This window comes from Pogoniulus pusillus, chromosome 25 (assembly GCF_015220805.1).
Source record: "Pogoniulus pusillus isolate bPogPus1 chromosome 25, bPogPus1.pri, whole genome shotgun sequence".
NCBI classification, from domain to species: Eukaryota; Metazoa; Chordata; class Aves; order Piciformes; family Lybiidae; genus Pogoniulus; species Pogoniulus pusillus.
Genome location: NC_087288.1, coordinates 13,109,391 through 13,132,771, shown reverse-complemented (window position 1 = coordinate 13,132,771; position 23,381 = coordinate 13,109,391). Strand labels below are relative to the sequence as shown.

Genomic DNA, 23,381 nt, shown 5'->3' with positions numbered 1-23,381 from the left:
GCACATGGTCATATTCTCTTTACACATCATGCCACGACACAATCTCCAGAGCAACATATTATTTTCAAAACTTCTGGTCTATTAATTGGGGGAAAAAAACACCTAATCATGTGCTTAGTACATCCCTACCATTTCTCATGTATATTTTTTCATAAATAACTCTTTCTACCTGCACCGGAGATTGTTTTATTAATTTCAGACCAGAAATATGCAGACCAGAGTCACAGAGCACATGTATTTGCTTCAATGAGTTAGGCAAGGTGCCATGATGAAACATTAAAATGAATGAAGTCATTTAACTATAGCCTACAGGCATAAACAGGAAAGAAAAAAAAAACAACCAAGCAAGCAAAACAACAATCAAATTAAAAAAAAACAACCCCCAAACTTATGAATGAAAACAAGATCCTAGAATCATAGAATTATAGAGTCAAGTAGGTTGGAAGAGATGTCCAAGATCAGCCAGTCCAACGTAGCACCCAGCACTAGCCAATCAACTAGACCATGGCACTAAGTGCCTCATCCAGGCCTTCCTTGAACACCTCCAGGGATGGTGACTCCACCTCCTCCCAGGGCAACCCATTCCAATGCCAATCACTCTCTCTGTGAAGAGCTTCCTTCTAATATCAATCATATACCTCCCCGAGAACAACTTGAGGCTTTGTCCCCTTGTACAGTGGCTGGGTGTCTGGGAGAAGAGACCTTTGGTACATCGATGGTTGCCTCAGGTAAGCAATGATTTGAAAATGAAGTTCAGTTTAAAATCAGTATCTATGAAAACCAGTGGTCTTCATGAGTTTTGAAGAGCTGTAGCTGCCTGCCTGCACTGGTATCACAGTATCACAGTATTATCAGGGTTGGAAGAGACCTCACAGATCATCAAGTCCAACCCTTTACCACAGAGCCCAAGGCTAGACCATGGCACCAAGTGCCACGTCCAATCCTGCCTTGAACAGCTCCAGGGACGGCGACTCCACCACCTCCCCAGGCAGCCCATTCCAGTGTCCAATGACTCTCTCAGGGAAGAACTTTCTCCTCACCTCGAGCCTAAATTTCCCCTGGCGCAGCCTGAGGCTGTGTCCTCTTGTTCTGGTGCTGGCCACCTGAGAGAAGAAAGCAACCTCCTCCTGGCCACAACCACCCTTCAGGTAGTTGTAGACAGCAATAAGGTCACCCCTGAGCCTCCTCTTCTCCAGGCTAACCAATCCCAGCTCCCTCAGCCTCTCCTCGTAGGGCTTGTGCTCGAGGTCTCAGCAGCCTTGCTGCCCTTCTCTGGTGATGCAATAAGTAATGCACTGTTTAGTTATTTACAAATGGTTTGCTGGCTTTGTAGCCTAGCTGCTGCAGACAGAGAAAGCAACTTGTCTCTCTATGGTTTGTAATTATTATGACTACACTAATAGAATTGTTTGTGACTGTGGCTGGGATAATAGGTTGGTTTGTTTCCAGTTACTCATTGGTAGTATTCTTTACATTCTGTGCATTGTTTTGCTTTTTGATAATTTTTTTTTAAGGGGATTTCACAAGAGTGTTGATGCAGACATCTTTAGCCCAAATGAATGTTCTCAGAAGGGTTTACTTTATTGGCTCAGTTGGTAATTCTAGCTAATTCTTCAGGCTAATTATGTGCAGTCAGATCTTCATCCTCCTGAGGAAGGCATATAATAAGCATATAGTATTTCCCCCCTTCCCTATTGCACTGTTAATGTGATCCTTCAAATTAAGCAGGGAGATCTGACAAGTTTAGCTGATGAGCTACATCTTTTCCTGTAAGTGTATTTTAGCCTTGTTTGGCTCAGGGGAAGCAGAAACTGCCTTTGCTGGGTGACAAGAAGTATGTATCTATTTGTTCAAAGTGCTGCCGTGGGAAGATGAGAGAAGGCACTGCTGTAGTGCTGAGTGTGGTGCTTACACCAGCCACAAACCTCCGCCTCTGTTGTGTGGGTTTTCCATCTTCTCCAGAGATTATAGCAGTAAGCATCCATGGAATCACAGAATGGGTTAGGTTGGAAGGCACCCCAAGGATCATCCAGCTCCAACCCCCTGCCACAGGCAGGGACACCTCCCACTAGAGCAGGCCACGCAAGGCCTCATCCAGCCTGGCCTTGAACACCTCCAGGCAGGGAGCAGCCACAACCTCCCTGGGCAACCTGTGCCAGTGTCTCACCACCCTCACTGCAAAGAACCCTTGCCTAACATCTACTTTGAATCTCCCCTCTGCCACTTTAAACCCATTACCTCTTGTCCTGCCATTACAAGGCCTTGTGAGTAGTTCCTCCACAGCCTTCCTGTAGGCCCTCTTCAGATTCCGGCAGGCCGCCATAAGATCGCCTCAAAGCCTTCTCCAGGTGCAGAGCCCCAACTCTTGTAGCCTGTCCTCATGGCAGAGCTGCTGCAGCCCTCTGAGCATCCTCCTGGCCTCCTCTGGACTCACTCCAACAGTTCCATGTCCTTCTTGTGCTGGGGGCTCCAGGACTGTGCTCCAGGTGGGGCCTGACGAGAGCAGAGCCAAGGGGCCCAATCCCCTCCCTTGCCCTGCTGCCCACACTGCTCTCGCTGCAGCCCAGCACACAGCTGCGGCCTGGGCTGCGCTCACAGCGCTGGCTCAGCCCAGACCCCCAGGGCCTCTTCCTCAGAGCTCCTCTCAGCCATTCCCCACCCAGCCTGGGGCTGTATTTAGGCTTGCACCGACCCAGGTGCAGGACCTTGGCCTTGTTGAGTGTCATGAGGTTGGCCTGGGCACAGCTCTGCAGCCTGTCCAGGTGCCTCTGGATGGATCCCTGCCCTCTAGCCAGTTGACTGTGCCACGCAGCTCAGTGTCGTGCTCGTGTGCTACAGCCCAGTGGTAGAAAGGCATTCCAAAAGTTGTTTGGGTTTGCTTTTCTTTCCCAAGATCATGGCTTTGTTTTAAGTTCCTTTATGTTTTCTAACACAGAGAGATTTCCTGATAGCTGAGTGCCAAAGCCAGCAGGGCTGCGTGAGCACTGAAATGGTTAGATGTGCTCACACAAGGCAGAGCACATCCCTGCAGCAGACAATCCCTGATCCAAGCCCACTAGAGCTGGTGACAGACATGATAAAGAAACGTTCTGCTGTAACTAGCACAGCCATACTTAGCACAGCCTTCTCTGTAATGCACAGAGCATGCAGGATGTTTTGGTCACCTGTGGTGAAGAGAAGGAGATGTACAGATTTAACGGCACCGTGCTGCACATTTGGACAGGGTAAGGGCCCAGGAGTTGCAGTCCAGGCCCTCATGAACTACGGAGTGAAAAGTCACAAAGTCTGAATGCTCTTTAATAGAAAATATCTTAATGGTTTGTAGCAGAGAGGAGAATAAAAAGTTAGGCTGTGCTGTGAAGAGTGAAGGTGGGAGGAAGATGTCATGTACTATTGTGCTTTTCAGAAAGTGGCACAAAGACCTTTTCATTTCTCAGTGTCCTTGGAGACTGTCAGAAGAGAGTCAGAGTGTTGCCTGCATTATATCAATGCACTTTTGCTTTTTTCTTTTCTTTTCTTTTTTTGTTTTTTTTGCAAGCTCTGAATGTGCCCCAGATATAAATGCATTAAGTCTTCCTTGGTGCTGGCTGACTAATGACAAGGAGACAGCTTGAAAGGGAAGAAATTTCTCTTGCTCATACTGCACAGATGGACTATGAAGAGAGAGAATCATAGAATCAGTCAGGGTTGGAAGAGATCATGAGGATTCATCTAGTTCCAACTCCCCTGCCATGGCCAGGGACACCTCACACTACATCAGGTTGTCTAGAGCTTCATGCAGCCTGGCCTTAAACACCTCCAGGGATGGATGGGGCTTCAACCACTTCCCTGAGCAACCCCTCCCAGGGTCTCACCACCCTCATGGTGAAGAACTTCTTCCTAACATCCAGGCTGAATCTACCCATTTCTAGCTTGGTTCTGTTCCCCCTAGTCCTGTCACTATCTGACATCCTAAGAAGTCCCTCCCCAGCTTTCTTGTAGACTCCCTTAAGATACTGAAAGGTCACAATAAGGTCACCTTGGAGCCTTCTCCTCTCCAGACTGGACAACCTCAACTCCCTCAGTCTCTCCTCATAGGATAGATAGTTTTGTTCTTCATGGGATAGGAACACCCTTTGGGGACAGGCATTCCACAGCTCAGTACTAGAAGAAATCCACTTTTTCCAATGTGAAGCCCTTAAAACACTGTACAGAAAAAGTCTTTTTGGGAAAAAAAGCAAAAGATTTCTTTTTGCTCTATCAAGATCAGAGCAGAGGCAGCAGTTTTATCACTGCAGCTGCATGCTGCTTTTGAGCTTTGCCTGTCTTTTAACCAGCAAGACTTTAGCAAAAATTTAGCAGTAGAAGTGTTTTTCATTTGGGTAGACTGAAAGTATAAGCAAAGAGTTCCTTGGAAATTAGCAAAGAGAAAATTCCTCTGAATTCTTGCTGTCAGCTGGTCATCATGGAAATCGGGTTTAGAAATGAAACTAATTTTTGCTGAAGGGCTGCATTTGCACATCAGTTTAACTCTGCTAACCTCCATAAAGTTCCACCATGCTTACTGTCATTTAACAGAGCCTGCTGCTCTGAGTAAAAGATTACAGTGGAGAATATGCAGAGCCCTGAACTACAGAGCATACCATGAGGCTTTTTCCTCTTCATTACAAATTGTTACTCTGTACAGAAAAACAGAATGTAGAAATGCATCACTAGCTACAAAGTCAGGATAACTACCTGAAGAGAGGCTGTAGTCAAGTGGGGTTGGTCTCTTCTCCCAGGCAACCAGCAACAGAACAAGGGGACACAGTCTCAAGTTGTGGCAGGGGAGGCGTAGGCTGGATGTTAGGAGGAAGTTCTTCCCAGAGGGAGTGACTGGCATTGGAATGGGCTGCCCAGGGAGGTGGTGGAGTCACCATCCCTGGAGGTGTTGAAGAAAAGCCTGGATGAGGCACTTAGTGCCATGGTCTAGTTGATTGTCTAGGGCTAGGTGATAGGTTGGACTGGGTGATCTTGGAGGTCTCTTCCAACCTGGTTGATTCTGTGATTCTGTGAACTAAGAAAAATGGTACAAAATTATCTTTTTGTCTGGAGTGTACAAACTGAAACTAATCACTCCTGGACTAATCTCTCAAATGTGATAAAGGCTGTGACTGAAACAGAAAGGTAGTTCACAAAGAAGTGAACATCTACAAACCTGTCATTTACAGAGGAAAAACTACGAAGCATCTGTATGGATCACCAACCCTGGAGGTGTTCAAGAAAAGCCTGGATGAGGCACTTAGTGCCATGGTCTGGTTGATTGGTTAGGGCTGGGTGCTAGCTTGGACTGGATGAGCTTGGAGGTCACTTCCAACCTGGTTGATTCTATGATACATATTGAAGGCAGAACTATAGCTGGGTCCAGAACAGCAAGTTGTATATAAGCTGCTGCATCAGTTATCACATGTAAAGTGTAAAATGTGTTGTTCTTCAGTAAGTAATGTACCTATTTATAAACTTCCTCAACATATTCCTCTGAAAATTTGTGGAAGTATGGTAAGCAATAGCCAAAACTGAAATGTTCAAGATTCTTAAACATAATAAACCTATTTGAATCAATTCTTGCACGGGCTCTTTGTGATTGTGCATCTCTGTGCAACTCAACAGCTTTTTATTTCTAGTAAAAGCAAACCAGCATCTTCTCTACTTTCCCAGGTGAAACACATTAAATGCAGGTTATTTTGTTCATTTAAATCTGCAGGGCAATGCAAAAATAATCTTATTCATGTTTCTGTGACAAAATAATTACCTTAACACTGACAAATTCGTCTAAGTGCATATTTCTCTTAATATATAAAATCCTTTCCTTTCAAACAGTACTGCAAGGTGGGAAAGAAAAGGTAATTACCACATAAGTGTATGACAGCCCTTTGTTAGAAATATTACTCCTGTATTTCGACACTATATGTAGTTTCCCTGACAGGAAAATTTCCTTCTCAGGAAATGAAGCTATATACATATATAGGCTGGTGGTGTGTACGTAGGGTTGACTAAGTAGAGCAGCCTTTCATTTCTTCTTCCACAGGGTGTGTTACATTCCTATTTACAGGTCATTGATGTGAGAATAATGCTGGAGGAACAAGAATTCCAAACAAACATACAGATCAAATTTCCTCCCATCTGCCTGGTCTTCTGGCATGCTTAGTGACCTAAGAAAGCTCCTTCTAGAGGTTTAGCACTTCTGTGGGTTCCTATGTTACCCTCCAGGAAGAGGTGAAAAGAGGAAGGCATGTCTAGAATGTTCATGGGATTAAGCAAGCTTCTAGGTTTGATCCTTCCAGGCTGTTTGTAACTCAGACAGTAGCACCTCAAGGCAGCCTAAGGATTAAAAATAGGATGAGATGTAATCTGGAGCCACAAAACACAGGCAGGATGCCAGAATAATGTCTTGCTCTGGTACTCAAGCACAAAGGGACCTTGACAGGATGGACGGGTGGGCAGAGGCCAATAGGATGAGATTTAACAAGGCCATGTGCCCGGATGAGGCATTTAGTGCCATGATGTAGTTGACTTGCTAGGGCTGGTTGCTAGGTTGGACTGGATGATGTTGGAGATCTCTTCCAACCTGGTTGATTCTATGATTCTATGCAATTTGGCATGGAACAAATTCTCTACAACTCAATCACCCTGCCTCTCATGCAGGGTTATCCAAAAGGTTGAGGCTTTGACCAACACAGGCACTTTACCAGATGCAGTGCACCAGAGAATGTAACAAAAAGGTGTGATGATCAGGCAATACCAAACAAAGCACATTCATTCTAGCTACTACTCTAGCAGATTTTGGATCATTTCTATTGTTGTGATAGTTCCTCTAACAGTGAGAAATAAATTATTGTGGCATATGTGCCTTCGCAGATTCTTCTATGCCAAAATTTGTCTTTCATCCAAAATGTTTTGCTAACATCTTCTTGGCATTTAATGGGATTTGCTTCTCAGTGCAAAAGAAAACAACCCTTTACCAAACCTGAATACCATTTTCACAAACTTAAGTGGCAAATATCCTGACAGTTTGGAAATGTCCCCATGAATGTGTGACAGAAAGGAGGTTAACAAACTGAATTTCCTTAAGTCCTAACTCATGCTTTTGTAGCTCCATATTTGGAAAGGAGAAGTGAGCTACGCAAGATTTCCAAAGGTAGGACAGGATTTTAATACAAAGTTCTACTCTTAAGGGAAGGAAAAGAAAGACCTTCATAGAGTTCATCAAGTCTTAAAAACTCACTTAGCCATCTTCAGTGTTTGTGATCTATCACTGCATGATTTTTCCAATAACATTAATGGCATTATATGGGTTTGGATTATTAGAAGTCTATCTACTTATACATAGTACTTATGTATATGTATGCATAAGTACTTAAAAACATACTTTTTTTTCTTCAGTTATTAAACTTACAGTTAAAGGCTTTTATCTGTTCACAGGATCACAGGATATTAGGGGTTGGAAAGGATCCGAGGTGATCAAGTCCAACCACCCTGCCAGAGCAGGACCACACAATCTAGCACAGATCACAGAGGAACACATCCAAACAGCCCTTAAAGTCTTCAGAGAAAGAGACTCCACAACCCCACTGGGGAGCCTGTTCCAGTGCTCTGTGACCTTTACAGTAAAGAAGTTCCTCCTTGTGTTGAGGTGGAACCTCCTGGCTGCAACTTACACCCATTGCTCCTTGTCCTATCCCAGGGAGCAAGTGAGCAGAGCCTGTCCTCCCCCTCCCGACTCCCAGCCCTCAGATGTTTATAAACATTTCTTAAAATCCCTTCTCAGTCTTCTCTTCTCCAGACTAAAAAGGCCCAGGTCCCTCAGCCTCCCCTCATCTGGCAGTGCCCCAGTCCCCTAATCATCCTTATAGCCCTGTTAATGCTTTGTTCCAAACAGGCAAATCTAGTTTAGTAAGGTGTAATAATTTAGATCTGTTGCAAATGTGGGGAAAAAAACCCCAAACAACCAACAAAACCCCAATATATTTTAAACATAAATTAACAGGGGTTCTTTTCACAGAGACTATACACAAAGGTGAAAAAATGCTGAAAGGACTGAAAAAAATGTCCAAAATATCTCAAACTTTGTCACAGGACCTCCAAACAAGATACACATTTCAGCCAATCATCAGATGCCCAAAAGTTTCTTAACAATGAAAGAAACCACATAGGACACTCAATGCTATAGGCTGGTAAATGGAAACAAACTGGTTAGAATGATCCGAGGGTTTCATCTAAGATATCTCATCTCTGAGCATCAAAGGAAGCAAACAGTAAATATTGCCAGTTCCCTTCTGCAATTCCAGTTCAAAAGGCACTGAGATACATCCCACAGATGGATGTATCAGATTGGAACAACATAAGAAAATGGTCCTCTTCACTTAACCACCACATGGTTGTAAGCTATCGTGCCCTTGACCAAGAGCTAATTGAAGAGGCCTTTGCAAAATACTCACTGCAGAATGACCGCTCTGGTGTGAAAAACTACTGACCTTCAAGCTGCTTCTTTGCATACTTCTGCAGAAGGTTACCAGCAGCCACAGACGAAGGGCAGGACGAAAGGTCAGAGCTCCCCACAGCTCCCAGTTGCCATCAGTTCTGCAGCACATGGCAGCAGAAACTGCAGCCTGCCAAGTGTTTGGGAAAAAAAAATAGCAATGAACACATGGACCAAAGAGCATTATTTCTTTAATAATTATTTCTGTGCTGGGTGAGTCAAGCTTTTATTGCTAAACCAGCCAAAATTAAAGCAGGTGGTAAACTGCTGTATACTCTGTAACCAATGAAAGCACACCAGAAAAAAAATAATCAGTTTGACAAATTATTTCTTAGCATTCCAGTTGTAGCAAGCAGGAGATTCAGAAAAGCTGATTTTAATTAAAAACTTTATTTTTCATTGCAATTCACAGTTTATGCCTGGCAAGAGGAACCCCTGCCATGCGGACATTCAGAACACTGTGCTGGGGAGACAAGGGTCTTTGTTATAAGAGCATTGCTCGGTGCTGTGTCGTGGAACTTCCTTAGTTTTAAAAGCATACTTCTCTGTAAATGTTAATTGACTGATATTTACACTGAATTGATTGAATTTACATATTAACTTATATTTATTAGAAAACAAGCTAAGCATCCAAAAAACATTAACATTCATATCTTGCATGTCACCTAATGGTCAGAGATGCTGTAAGATTTGCCACTTGAATCATGCCCAATCAGCAATTGAATTTACACAGAGCCTAAATCATTCTTTAAGGCCTGTTCTGTTCATTTTATGTACAGCCAGGTTACAATAGACTAAGGTAAGAAAAAAAGCAAAATCCTCCATTCCATCCTGCATGTCTCCTGAATGTTATGTACATCTATAAGCAAAATGGAAAATACAAAATCAATGTCTTCTCTTAAAACCAATAAAGAAACCCCACAGTCTGCTTTAGATCTGTTTGTCAGCCTGTCCTGTCCGAACAACCATCAGCATTCAGATTGTGCTATTTATCAGCTCTTCTTCATGCCTGCACTTCCATTCAGAGCCATCTCTAGTTGAAATGTAGAAAGTCACAGTGATACCAGTTTCAATTGCATTCCCACGCTAGTCACCGCTCCGACACAGGCAGCCGCTGTACTGTGTGACATTAAGGGAAGCACTCCAGCAGGATTCCTGGGTAAAACGTCATATGGAGTCTCGTGTGACTTGACTTAAAAGAGGAAGTTAAGAATCCTTTTCATAGAGCAAATATCTGGCAGAAGGATTATGCTTATTTAAAAATCGCTGTATCTTTCTGCATTGTTCTCTGGGTGTGGTTGTTAGAATACAGCAATTAAAGCCTCTCCTTCCTCTCCTCCCTCTCCTCACAATATTAGTTATTATTTGCTTGTCATCTATCAAATAATTCAGTGGTAGATAAGTTGCAGATTTATGTTTTTTTGGTACATCTGACAGAGACAAAAACAACTGATGAACCTTGCTTAAAAGCATAAGACCACAGGAGGGTCAGCAAATTCTGCAAGTCAGTGTGAACAAGTATCAGCTGAACCTGAGTAAAACAAAATGCTTCTTGGGGACATGTTTGCAAGTTGTGAAACTGCAGTGCCTTTAAATTTAGAGCTAAGAACACCACCCGATGATTGTTGAGTTTTGGCATTAAGTCATGCTGGTCGGTATCTTCACCACACACACCTTTTAGAACACCATCATTTCAAGAAGAATGAAAGCTCTAATGAAATACACTTCTCATGAAAACAAAAACAAAGCCAAAACTAAACAAAAGGAAAAAAACCCAAAACAACCCAAACAACCATACAGGAACTGTAGAGGTTCTGGTTCTTCAAAAGATAAGGCACTGACAAAAATTTCTTAGGTAAAAGGCTGCATAAGAATTTCTTGCCATTTACAAATGTGTTGTAGTCCAGAAATGGTCCATTCCTAGGCTCAGTAAGGTAGACCCTGAAATTTTAAAGGACTGATCCCTCAAAGCTACATTGTTACCATAAAAGAGTGTGATTCATTCTTGAGGCCATATGGCACATTGGGGAGAAGTGAAAAACAGTCTGGGCAGATAAAGGCAGAAGACATTGCTTGTTCCAGCATCTTTCAATAACAGAAGTGCCGTTCATCTTTGTGGCTTTGAAAAGATGTGATGGTAACTCTGGACTGTAGTTTCTGTGGAACTCATGCACACATATAAAATGCTATTAGCATTGATCATCAACAGGGTGGAAAAAAAAGGGTATATGGCTAGTCTAAGCCAAGAGCTTCTCAAGGGCTGGGATCCAAAGTCATGGCTACTTAATGTTTTCAATAACAGCTATCTCTTCTGCTGCACAGTGCGGAGTCAAACCATTCATGTAAATGCTGTCTGTCTTTGTTAGAGCTGGCAAGATGTCCTTCTCACTGGTGAGATGGTTGACTGACAGGGTTCTCTTGCAAGGAGTCAGGTCTTGATTGTGATTCACAGCAAGTTCTGCAGAGAGCTTCCTTTTGATAGAGGTAGCTCGCTGGAACTTGTCATAGATCTCCACACTCAGGCGCCTTCGAGTTTCTTTGAACTCCGCGGTGACATTGGCTGTCCATTCTGCAGCATGGGCTCTGAATTCCCCTACCTGCAGCAAAAATGAGGAGGAAAACCCAAACAAAGTCTTTAGACACTGTTGAGGATCAAGACCCCAACAAGAGCACAACACAGCTTTGGACTGAGAAGAGTTACTACTAATGCCAGCACAGACTCACTCTTTTATTAACAGCGACTAAGCCAGAAAAAGATGCCACACTGCTACAGAGCTAACAATGATTCCAAAAACACAATAAGATTGTTTTCTGCTAAAGTTTGTTTGTTTAATCATAGGCAATTTAATTATAAGCTGCAGAGCACTGACAGCTGCACAGTACCCAGCTGGTCAGGGGATGCTGAAATCCCAGCAATCCCGGCTGCGTTAGGCATTGCCACTCGGGTGCAGGGTTATGTACAAGTGCTCTTACTGCTGCGGAAAGATCCCTGTGAGACTTGGCAAAGGATTTTCTAAATATAGACAGAAAAGCTGTTTTAAAGGAAAATGTCAGCTGCTTATGTTCTCTCTACTCTCTGCTTGCTCAAACGTACAGCACCAGTACAACAACAGTTTCCATTCTGTCAGCAACATGTCTGCTTACTGAAAACCACATACTAAAGCACAGCAGGAAGAAAACTGCAGAGTGGGATGTGGAGAGCTGCTGCTGATCACACCTGAAGAAATACAGCAGGATGTTTGCCGCTGCTGTACACTCAGCACACAGCTGGAAGAGGGTGTTTCCCCTGTTACCTGCAGAGCTCTGATCAGGCTGGCTTCAAGGTGCTGCTTTGTGTCATCACTACCATTTCATGAATCCATGTAGACTCCTGCTGCCCAATCAATTCCGGTGGTTTAACTCTCTGTGTCCTTATATTGATGGCCTCTATAGAATCATAGAATCAAAGATCATCCAGCTCCAACCCGCCATAGGCAGGGACACCTGCCACTAGAATAGGTCACTCAAGGCCTCATCCAACCTGGCCTTGAACACCTCCAGGCAGGGAGCAGCCACAACCTCCCTGGGCAACCTGTGCCAGTGTCTCACCACCCTCACTGCAAAGAACTTCTTCCTAACACCTACTTTGAATCTCCCCTCTGCCACTTTAAACCCATTGCCCCTTGCCCTGTCATTACAAGACCTTGCCAGTAGTCCCTCCTCAGCCTTCCTGTAGGTGCCCTTCAGATTCTGGCAGGCCACTATAAGGTCTCCTTGAAGCCTTCTCTTCTTCAGTCTGCAGAGCCCCAGCTCTTGTAGCCTGTCCTCATAGCAGAGCTGCTGCAGCCCTCTGAGCATCCTCATGGCCCTCCTTTGGGCTCACTCTAACAGTTCCATGTCCTTCTTGTGTTGGAGGCTCCAGAAGTGCGCACAGTACTCCAGGTGGGGTCTGAGGAGAGCAGAGTAAAAGGGCAGAATCCCCTTCCTTGCCCTGCTGGCCACACTACAGCAGAGGTTGAACCATTTTCACTAAAAAACTACCATAATGTTTGTTTATTCCTTAAAATTTCTCTCCACCATTTCAGTGCTTCAGTATTAGGAAAGCTGGACCATGCCATAAGTCCAAGCTCTGGAGGCTGGGTTGAGGAGAGGGAGGAACGCAGCTGGAAGCAGAGAATCCCAAATGGTCCTTGTTTCTTTCCCCCTCAGATACAGCATGAGGGAAACTGAGCAGCTCACAGAAAATAGTCTGAAACGAGCTATGGCCTTGCAGTTTGTATGCTATTTATAATTTTGGTCATGTACTTCAACCAAACTACTGTTACAATATTAAACAAGTTACAAGGTTCATTAAAGGAGGAACCTTTTGAAGAGTTTGTCTCATTATAGCTACAAAGGAAACAGATTGTTTTGCTTTAAATCTCTGGTTTATAGGCAGTTTAATAGTGGGAAGGTATAGAACAGGGAAGATGGACTGCTGATAAATATAGCTCCAAAGCAAAGCATTTCAGAAGAATTAACCCACTTAAATAAATTAGTCTAATTAGTACTGCTCAGTCCAGAATTTCAATCACTGGCAAGCAAGATGGACTTGGCAAGGACAGAGATAATAAATAACAAAAATAACACAGAGGAACATGGTGGGGTGGGGTGTAAACCATCAAATAAAAGTGGCCATGGGCTTAGTCATGCTTTGCACTGCAGCAGAAAACAGGAATATAATGGAGGTAGGAAATAATCAGCTCACACAGGAGTGACAGGGTTTCAGGAAAACTTTCCTCCTCCAGAAACAAAACAAAAAAGATCTCTTTACCCAGAGGTCATTTTATTACATCTGCCTCAGCTGCAGTGAATTACACAGACAACTAATATGGACCCATTATGTATATTTTCTGAACCAGGATTGTTATCTGTAAAATACACAGAGGACTCACCCAGCTGAATGATTATTAGTATTTAAATTGTGCAATTAGGATCAGACACACTGCACTTCAGATCTGAAAGTAATGAAATCTGCAAGGCTGGAATATTTCAGCTGCTACAGTATTTTTATTTGTAGTAAACAAGTAATAAAAATATGAGAAGCAGCAGCATTGGGGAACTTTTGTGTTTTCCCCCAGCTTTACTAAAGGCAGGCAGCTCAGGTTATGGACCAAAGAGCCAGTGTATGGGTTCCTATTTTACCCTACACTTTTGTACTCCTCACCAACTCTGTATTTGCCAGACCAGTTGTTTGGCTCAGGCACACTTCTCTGGCACCAGATATGATCACATTCAAGGGATGTTAGCAGATCACATTCAAGGGGTGTTAGCGGATCAGTAGCTTTAACATTGTGTGCTGGCAACTAAATGAAAGTACCCCTCACCAACTGTGTAAGTATTTGCCAGACCAGCTGTTTCACTTGGGCACACTTCTCTGGCACCAGATATGATCACATTCAAGGCATGTTAGCAGACCAGTAGCTTTAAAATTGTGTGCTGGCAATCAAATGAAAGCTACAAGCATCTTAACCTGTTTCCCCACACGTTTTTTAACCTTCCTTTTACTAGTAATCTCAGTTCCCACTTCTCTAGTGTTTTACCAGTAAGAGAAAAACTCCTGGACATGCTTCTGAAGGAAACAAGGCTGTGTAATCCCTAGGACAGTCTCAGAATTCCCTTACCAGCCCAACTCAGCACATGCTGGTGATGGACCTGTCTTGCACAGAGCAAGCTACTGTATTTTAACTGTTGTGCACAGAAGTTATTCAGGAGAATTTTAAACCAGTAGTTGTTAGCCTATCTGACAACTAAATTATAACTAAATTTCTTTTGGGAAGCAAGCCAGCTAAATAACATTATTACATATTCCTTTGGAGGTAGTTTCATGTTCCAGCTAATGTGATGTGGAGCATGAACATGGTGGACTCAGTTCTATCTGTCTCTAGACCAGAGCCATAATGCTGCTTGGCAGGAGTTCAGCTTTATATCAAAATCATTAGAAAAAAATGAAAAATGCAGTCCTATTGCTAAGCAGAATTGAAATGCATTAGTAGTAAACCAGAAGTAATTGGCACAGCATAAGAAACTAGAAGTTCAGTGCTGTGTGAGCTATGTGTGCCCTAAATTACTGCTTTCAGCCCCTAGCTTTTGTGTGAACTGAAATGCACTCAAATAAATGTTATTTCTTCAGAACAAAACTTTTAATTCCATGGCACTTACAGACTCAAGCACAAAAGGTTATAGGAAAAGAAATGTGCAGTTTCCCACTACCAGTGTATATAAGCAACTTGCTATTCTAATTGGATCCCTCATTTTCCAGAGGGGCATTTCTGTATATGTTCAGATTCTCTCTGTCCTTTGGGTATGACATTTCATCACACTGCATTATGGCTTCTCTCCATCTAGGGCCTGACAGCCACAAAATGTCTTCTGCAAGGTGACTGAAATGCCAGTTGGCTATGCTGCTCCAAAACAACTCTTAAGGCACCTATCTAGTGCAACAATTGTTTACTTTTCCCCAATTCTCTTGCCTCATTATACAGCCCAGCACACAGCTCTGTAGACTCTGCAGCTGTCATGGTTGGGGGCATTGTGGCACAAGGTCAAGGCCTCTTTTTCACATAAATTGTTGGCAACTAAGTACTTTGCATAAGGCTGAATGACAAAATATTCCAAAAGTAATAGGAACCTGTAACAGTGGTAGCCACAAAGTAAGTAACAATCTGGTGCTGCTGCTCACTCCTAGCCTTCAGGGAATTGAAATGCTTCCAGTACTGGGGATACATTCCCTAATCCAGTTCAAGGATTGACTTTCTCCATATAGAATCATAAAATGGCTTGAATTGGAAGGGACCTTAAAGATCATCTATTTCCAACCCCCTTGCCCTGACTAGGTTGGTAAAAGTCTCATCCAGCTTGGTCTTAAAACACTTCCAGATATGAGGTGCCCACAATTTCGCTAGGCAACACATTCCAGTGTCTCACCGACCTCATAGTGAAGTTAGTCTAAACTAGACTGGAAGGTGTCAGATATATTTCACAAGGAGTGTCAGCTCTAATCTTTGAATGCAGTACTTTGAATAACATCAGCCAGTAATTTTATTATGCATTTATGAAGCAACATCTTACAAGTCTAGAAAAAACAAGTATCAATGACAAATTCTCAAGGTATATACTAATATATTTAGCCTGAAAAAGAGCAGGCTCAGGGCAGACCTCATTGCTCTCTACAACTACCTGAAGGGAGGATGTAGCCAGGTGGGGTTGGGCTCTTCTCCCAGGTAAGCAGCAACAGAACAAGGGGACACAGTCTCAAGTTGTGCTAGGGGAGGTCAAGGCTGGATGTAGGAGGAAGTTGTTGCCAGAGAGAGTGATTGGCATTGGAATGGGCTGCCCAGGGAGGTGGTGGAGTCACTGTCCCTGGAGGTGTTGAAGAAAAGCCTGGCTGGGGCACTTAGTGCCACAGTCTATTTGATTGGCTAGGGCTGGGTGCTAGGTTGGCCTGGATGAGCTTGGAGGTCTCTCCCAATCTGGTTGATTCTGTAATTCTATAATAGTAACACAACTAAATACTCCACACAGCATAGTTCACAAAAAAAAAAAAAAAAAAAAAAAAAAGAAGAAGTGTATATATATATATATATATATTTTCTATCAAAGAAAGGGTACTGACTCAGTTCTTTGCCCAGCACAGGCTGCCTGGCCTCCAGTTAGCACTGCAGATGGTATGGTATCCCATACATTATGTGTCATATCTGACAGCTCCATGGCATGACTCAAATACCACAGGTCATCTCTAGTAAGACCTGTAAATGTCTATGTTAAGGTGCCTCTGTCTGTCTGGTGCAAATGCCACATTTACTCTATTAGGATATAATGAATAATAGCCTCTGAACAACCTGGAAGTGTGCCTATGCATTCCTGTTAAAGTCACTTTTGATTTTTTGGGAGTTTGTTTTCAACCATACATTAAAAAAAATACTGCATGAACTTCCCTACTGACCAGACAGTTCCCCAACTGTGCATACACATTAACACCAACATAATTTGAAGTCAGGCATGCCAAATTTGACAGAAATAGGGAAAAAATGGACATTAAGCAGCCATTCCTTGATATATTCCTCTCAAACCCCATCTAAATTAATGATGGCTTAAACCTGGCTCTCAGCCAGCATCACTGCTGAGACCAAAACTCTATCCTTTTTCATCACCACCAAGTTTTAGCTTGTTCATTGTGTAGCTGGACTCTATGCTTAAACAGAAGCCAACAGCATAACCCAGAATGTTATGTCCAAGAGAGTGCTAGTGTTAAAAGGAAAAAAACTAAGAAAACCCCCACCTCCATCACATTTGAAGATACTGTAGTACCTGCTTCATTCATTTACACTAATTACTTATACTTGTCAGGAGTTTGAGGATCTTTCTGGATGCTCTGCTCACAGTGGCTATCCAAAGAATAGATATCCAAACAAAACTACCCACGATGTAGGAAGACCACTCATCCTATTAAGTGTGGCCTGGACAGCACAGGCCATGTAGCCATAACCTTTACATTCATAATCTGTACTTTGAACTAAGCTGCATTTGTGGTCTAACACAAAAACCCAAAAGCCTAATAAAGGACAAATGAAGGACATTTATCTAACATAACTTTGCCTTAGTTTTGTTCCTCTCTGTCAGGGAGGAAATATCCCAGTGTTACAGTAGAACCAGTTGATCTACTTACAGAGCACAAAGATACATATTGTTCTTGAATAAAACTCAGATATATGACATTGAAGTTATCACAGAATCATAGAACCAACCAGGCTGGAAAAGATCTCCGAGATCAGCCAGTCAAACCTAACACACAGCCCTGGACAATCAAATAGACCATGGCACTACGTGCCTCCTCCAGGCTTTGCTTGAACACCTTCAGGGACAGCAACTCCACCACCTCCCTGGGCAGCCCATTCCAACACCAATCACTCACTCTGGGAAGCACTTCCTTTTAACACCCAGCCTAGACCTCCCCTGGCACAACTTGAGACTGTGTGCCCTTGTTCTGTTGCTGATTGCCTGGGAGAAGAGACCAATCCCCACCTGGCTACAGCCTCCTTCCAGGTAGTTGTAGACAGCAATAAGGTCCCCCCTGAGCCTTCTCTTCTCTGGGCTAAACAACCCCACGATATGAAAGAAGGTAAACCACTAAGTACCAAACAAGAAAAAAAAGCAGCACAGAAATAGAAAATGAAAATGTGTGCTTCTTAATAATGCATGTAACTCTTTCAGAGCTGTTCTTTGTATTGTCTCTCTTTGGCATACAGGGCTCATATGTTTTACAATGGTCATGTTAGCAAAAAGAAGAAAAAACAGTAATTACAGAGCAAGTAGATGAGCTGGAGATAACCATCTGACTATTGCAGGTTATTAAAAAAATAAGTGGCCTTCATTACAGATGTTCATAACAGTCTAGATGGTCCCTGGTATATAATTCCTACCATTTATCCCTAATGCATTCTCAAATGTTTTGCAGCTTCATTTTTCCTCTCCAATGTACTTTTTCTGTTACTTTAAAAAAAACACATCCAACCATGCTCTCAGAGACATAATCAGAAAGGGCATGTACATGTCACATTAACCAGGCAGCAGAGTAGAGTACAAAGCATTGTCGTAGCTTTCAAGAAACTCATCCAGCACTCACAGAAATTGTTCTCAAAATCCCACTTAAAAATCAAAACAGCAAAAGAAGAAGTAGGTACAGAGAGGGTTCATGAGTTTAACAATGCAGCTCCTGGGTGGCTTCATTCCCTGCATGGATAGGAGGGTTTGTCTAACCGCTATCTCACTGTCCTGCAGCTCTGCAGAAGCATGTATTACCTTTGCCCACCTGAGCTACTGCTGCACACAAATTTATATTCACCACATCAGTTGTTACAGAATCACAGAATGTTAGAGGTTGGAAGGGACCTGCAGCAATCATCGAGTCACAGTATCACAGTATCACAGTATCCCCTACTGTAGTCAGTACAGGAATGTATTCAGGCAGGCTTTGAAAGTCTCCAGAGAAGACTGCAAAATCTCTCTGGGGATCCTGTTCCAGTGCTCCGACACCCACACTGCAATGAAGTTTCTTCTAATGTTGAACTGAAACCTTCTACGGACTGGGGATAAAGTGGCTGGATTGCAGCCAGGCAGAAAGGGACCTGGGGATGCTGGTAGGTAGCAGCTGAACATGAGCCAGCAGTGTGCCCAGGTGGCCAGGAAAGCCAATGGCATCCTGGCCTGGATCAGGAACAGTGTGGCCAGCAGGACAAGGGAGGTTATTCTGCCCCTATACTGGTCAGGCCACACCTTGAATAATGTGTCCAGTTCTGGGCTCCTCCATTCAAGAGAGATGTTGAGGTGCTGGAAGGTGTCCAGAGAAGGGCAACAAAGCTGGTGAGGGGCCTGGAACACAGCCCTGTGAGGAGAGGCTGAGGGAGCTGAGGGTGTTTAGGATGGAGAAGAGGGGGGTCAGGGGTGACCTCATTGCTGTCTACAACTACCTGAAGGGAGGTTGTAGCCAGGTGGAGATTGATCTCTTCTGCCAGGCAAGCAGCCACAGAACAAGGAGAGACAGTCTCAAGTTGTGCCAGGGAAGGTATAGGTTGGTATAGGTATAGGTTAGGAGGAAGTTGTTGGCAGAGAGAGTGATTGGCATTGGAATGGGCTGCCCAGGGAGGTGGTGGAGTCGCTGTGCCTGGAGGTGTTGAAGAAAAGACTGGATGAGGCACTTAGTGCCATGGTCTAATTGATTGTCTAGGGCTGGGTGATAGGTTGAACTGGATGAGCTTGGAGGTCTTTTTCAACCTGGTTGAGTCTATGATGTCTGTAGGCTAGAGAAGTCTAGAATGCAGAAGGGAAAAAAAGACAAGTTTCACAGCAACTTTTATTGAAGCATGTGCATTTCCTATACATTAATGCTATAACTAAATGAATTCCCATACCAATTATCTAGGTTATAGTATTTCTGTAATTGCAGCATTATTACTAAGTACACAAATTCTGTTGTGCTGCAATCTGTGTATTTTAGGTATTTAAATAAGTCTGTGCTCTACTTTCCTTTAAAGGTAAAGGAAAACAATAATAAAATGAAATGTAGAAATACCTCAGGCACTAATGAAGTACCTAAGCTGAGCCTTCCTGGGTGTTTAACCACTACCTTCTATTCTTTTATTCTGTCAGGACCTCAGATCTGCTGCAAAGACATATTCCACAACAGGCCTCTAAGCTAAAAGACCTTACTTTTAAAGTAAATGGCACAAATTAAGCAGCATATGATCTCCTTCTTGGTTACCCTGATTGGTACACACATCTCTCTGCTTTTCAGGCATATATTAGAGGGGAAAAGATTCATATTTGTGGGAACTTTTCTCTTCTGGAGTAGGATTTAAATTACACAGTTGTATTTTTATAGCCATGCTGGTCAGAAATGTTTTGGGAACAATGCTATCCCAATGGACAATGGATTATCCAGTCCTGTAATAAGTAATGTTTGCGAGTTTATTCTGGTGAGCAATGATTGTTTGGTTTCACTCACAACTTCCCATAGCACATCTGATGCCTTAGATGAAATAAACCACATTCCCCACTGGGAATGGAATGCAGGGAGTCCATGAATTTTGATTATCTTTTTTTGTGGAGGAACTATATGGTGGCAGCTGTGGGAATATGTTTTGTAGAGATGTGACAGATGGCAGATGCAGAAATGATTCTTTTGCTCTATCATGTTCTAATTCACAAAATAAACCCAGGTAGAGTACACAATTAAAAACAAAAACATGTCTACAAAACCAGAACCAGATATCCTAACAGTCACCACATTTATCTGGTTTTCTTTGGTCCGTTTTTGGTTTTCCCAGAAATAGGAACATTCCTATCATAGAATCAACCAGGTTGGAAGAGACCTCCAAAATCAGCCAGTCCAACCTAGCACCCAGTCCTAGACAATCAATTTGACCACGGCACTAAATGCCTCAGACAGGCTTTTCTTTAACACCTCCAGGGATGGTGACTCCATCACCTCCATGGGCAGCCCATTCCTATGCCAATCATTATCTCCGGCAAGAACTTCCAGCCTAGACTTCCCCCAGGACAACATGAGACTGTGTCCCCTTCTTCTGTTGCTGGTTGTCTGGGAGAAGAGACTAATCCCACCTGGCTACAACCTCTCAGTAGAATTTATTTTTTACCTTTCTAATAGCAATATCCAAAAGTGATATTTGTGTGAAATATTTAAGGTCCATTTCAGTTGTTCAACATTAGTATTAGAACTGCACTCATTCTTTATGGAGAAAAGCACTCTGTAGTTTCTTCAGTTGTCTTAACCAAAACTGCAAAGCAGCTTTACTACAGTCAACAGAACTTGTTGAAGATGCAAGGGTATTCTGCTGAACTGGCTTTGTCTAGAGACTCCTCCACAGGACAGCTATCAAGTGCTTATATACTCAGTATTACTAACATGTTTTGGTGCCTTTTCTTAACAATATCCAGGACATTAGTTTTCAGGAATATTAATCATGAAGACGTGGGTTGATCAGATTCCAGATTAATTACCACTCTGTCAATAGAGCTAAATCACAGATACATTTGTTCCAGTGACATCTTGCATCTCCAAAACCCAAGATTTCCTCATGTAAAACATGATAATGTACCTTCAGGGAATCTGCAAGGGCAATTAACTCCAAGAAATGCTACTACTATAACTCAGCCCTTGTTAATCAATTTCTCTTATTATGAAGTATAAGTCACTTGATCATTTTATTTCTGCATGTTCAGTAGCTCAAGCCAACACTACCTGGATGCATGTAGCCCAATCTGGAGGCTTTTCCATCTCCCCTGAACACAATGAGATAAGGAGGAGAAGGGTCAGGTATGGAGCTGGCGTGCAAGGTGCCCCCTTGCTGTCAGCAAGCATAGTGAGCCATGCTGCTTATGTAATTGCATTTAGGCAGCACATCTCTCCACATTAACATCACTTTGGGGCCTGATACTTGATATATACAATATTAAAACACCTGCCTGTAAAGGGCTGCAATATGCCCAGCTAAGAGGTGTGATACAGGGATATTGGGAGTGCTGGCAGATAACAAGTTATCCACAGGATAGCAATGTGCCTTTGTGGCCAAAAAGGCCAATGGGATCCTGGAGTGTATTAAGAAGAGTGCATGCAGCAGATCAAGGGAGCTTCTCCTCCCTCTCTACTCTGTGCTGCTTAGACCTCATCTTGAGTACTGCATTCAGTTTTGGGCTCCCCAGTGCAAGAGGGACAGAGATCTGCTGGAGACGGTCCAGCGGAGGTCTACAAGGATGATTAGGGGACTGGAGCACTGCCTGATGAGGAGAGACTGAGAGACCTGAGGCTGCTTAGTCTAGAGAAGAGAAGACTGAGAAGAGATTTAATGAATGTCTATAAATATCTGAGGGCTGGGGGTCAGGAAAGGGGGGGACAGGCTCTGCTCACTTGCTCCCTGGGGTAGGACAAGGAGCAATAGATGTAAAGTGCAGCACAGGAGGTTCCACCTCAACACAAGGAAGAACTTCTTTACTGCAAGGGTCACAGAGAACTGGCCTGCATTCCTCTGTGATCTGTGCTAGATTGTGTGGTCCTGCTCTGGCAGGTGGGTTGGACTCAAGGATCTCTCTGGATCCCTTCCAGCCCCTGATATTCTGTTTGTACATAAATATAAACCACACCAAAACAACAATGTAGATGTTACATTTGTGTGTGCTTAATCTAGCATCACAAGTGCAAAGTAGAGAAAGCTATGAGGAAAGACATCTCAAAGAGAGTTTCAAGAAACATCAGCAGATTCGTGTTTCCGAGTCTCTGAGAACAACTTGTTCCTTCATAGTCATTATTGCATATAGTACTACAGCGTACTTGTAAAAGAGTGATCAATACAGAAACTCACTATTACAGACTGTTGCTAGGGCAGAGCTGAGAACACCAACTCAGTCTCTTGAGAAGGGAAGTGATCAACCTGCATTCAAAACCAGGTCAGCCATTTCTACCTTCTCCTGACACCACTCTTCATACATCTCTGAGACATTATGGAGAGATTGTACTCAGATCTTTCCTTGTTGGAGAGGGGTTTGGTTTTCTGTTTAGTTTTTTGGTCAAATCTGACCAGCAAGCTACAGCTGTATTTACTATAGAAGGACTTACATTTTCCCCCATCTCACAGAAATGATTACAAACTACCACCTTTTTGAATGTGGCTCTTCTTTCATAAAGGCAGTTTTCTACACAACTTGGCTGGAGTGCAAAAAACTTAATTCTAAGCAGACTTCTCTTCAGACAGCTCTTTTGGCATTTTTAGAATAGAGTAGAACAAAATAGAACAGAATAGAATCAACCAGGTTGGAAGAAACATCCAAGATCATCCAGTCCAACCTAGCACACAGCCCTAGACAATCAACCAGACCATGGCACCAAGAGCTTCATCCAGACTTTTCTTCAACACCTCCAAGGACGGCAACTCCTCCATCTCCCTGGGCAGCCCATTCTGATGCCAATCACTCTCTCTGGCAAGAACCTCCTCCTAACATCCAGCCTAGACCTCCCCTGGCATAACTTGAGACTGTGTCCCCTTGTTCTGTTGCTGCTTGCCTGGCAGAAGAGAGTGACCTCTTCATTCTTTCTAAAGTTTAAACCATGGATCTAGAGACTGTTTTCTAGCAATACCCTTTTTAATAACATCTGCAGCAGCAACACCACTTTCCTACAGGATTTCACTGATCCCCTGCTTGCACATCCTAGAATTGTGTCAGCCCTATGTATCACTGCCTTGCAGAAGAACTTTACATGCAATTCCTTTCACACCATGACTTCTGCTGATTCAGTGCTTTCTAGGAACCAACTTCTATCAAGTCAATCTAGCCTATTCATTGAACTTGTGGA

General features: G+C 43.2%; 1 protein-coding gene across 4 annotated transcripts in view; it reads right to left on the bottom strand.

The window, feature by feature from the left end:
- Positions 1-8,868: 8,868 nt before the first annotated feature.
- The window catches only part of KCNK2 (potassium two pore domain channel subfamily K member 2), an 88,929-nt gene continuing 74,416 nt past the window's right edge, over positions 8,869-23,381 (bottom strand). For all 4 annotated transcript variants that reach the window (XM_064164506.1, XM_064164507.1, XM_064164508.1 and 1 more), the window contains one exon: positions 8,869-11,094. In XM_064164506.1, coding sequence (XP_064020576.1) covers positions 10,777-11,094 — 318 coding nt within the window. In that variant the 3' untranslated portion in view covers positions 8,869-10,776. The remainder of the gene's footprint in view (positions 11,095-23,381) is intronic.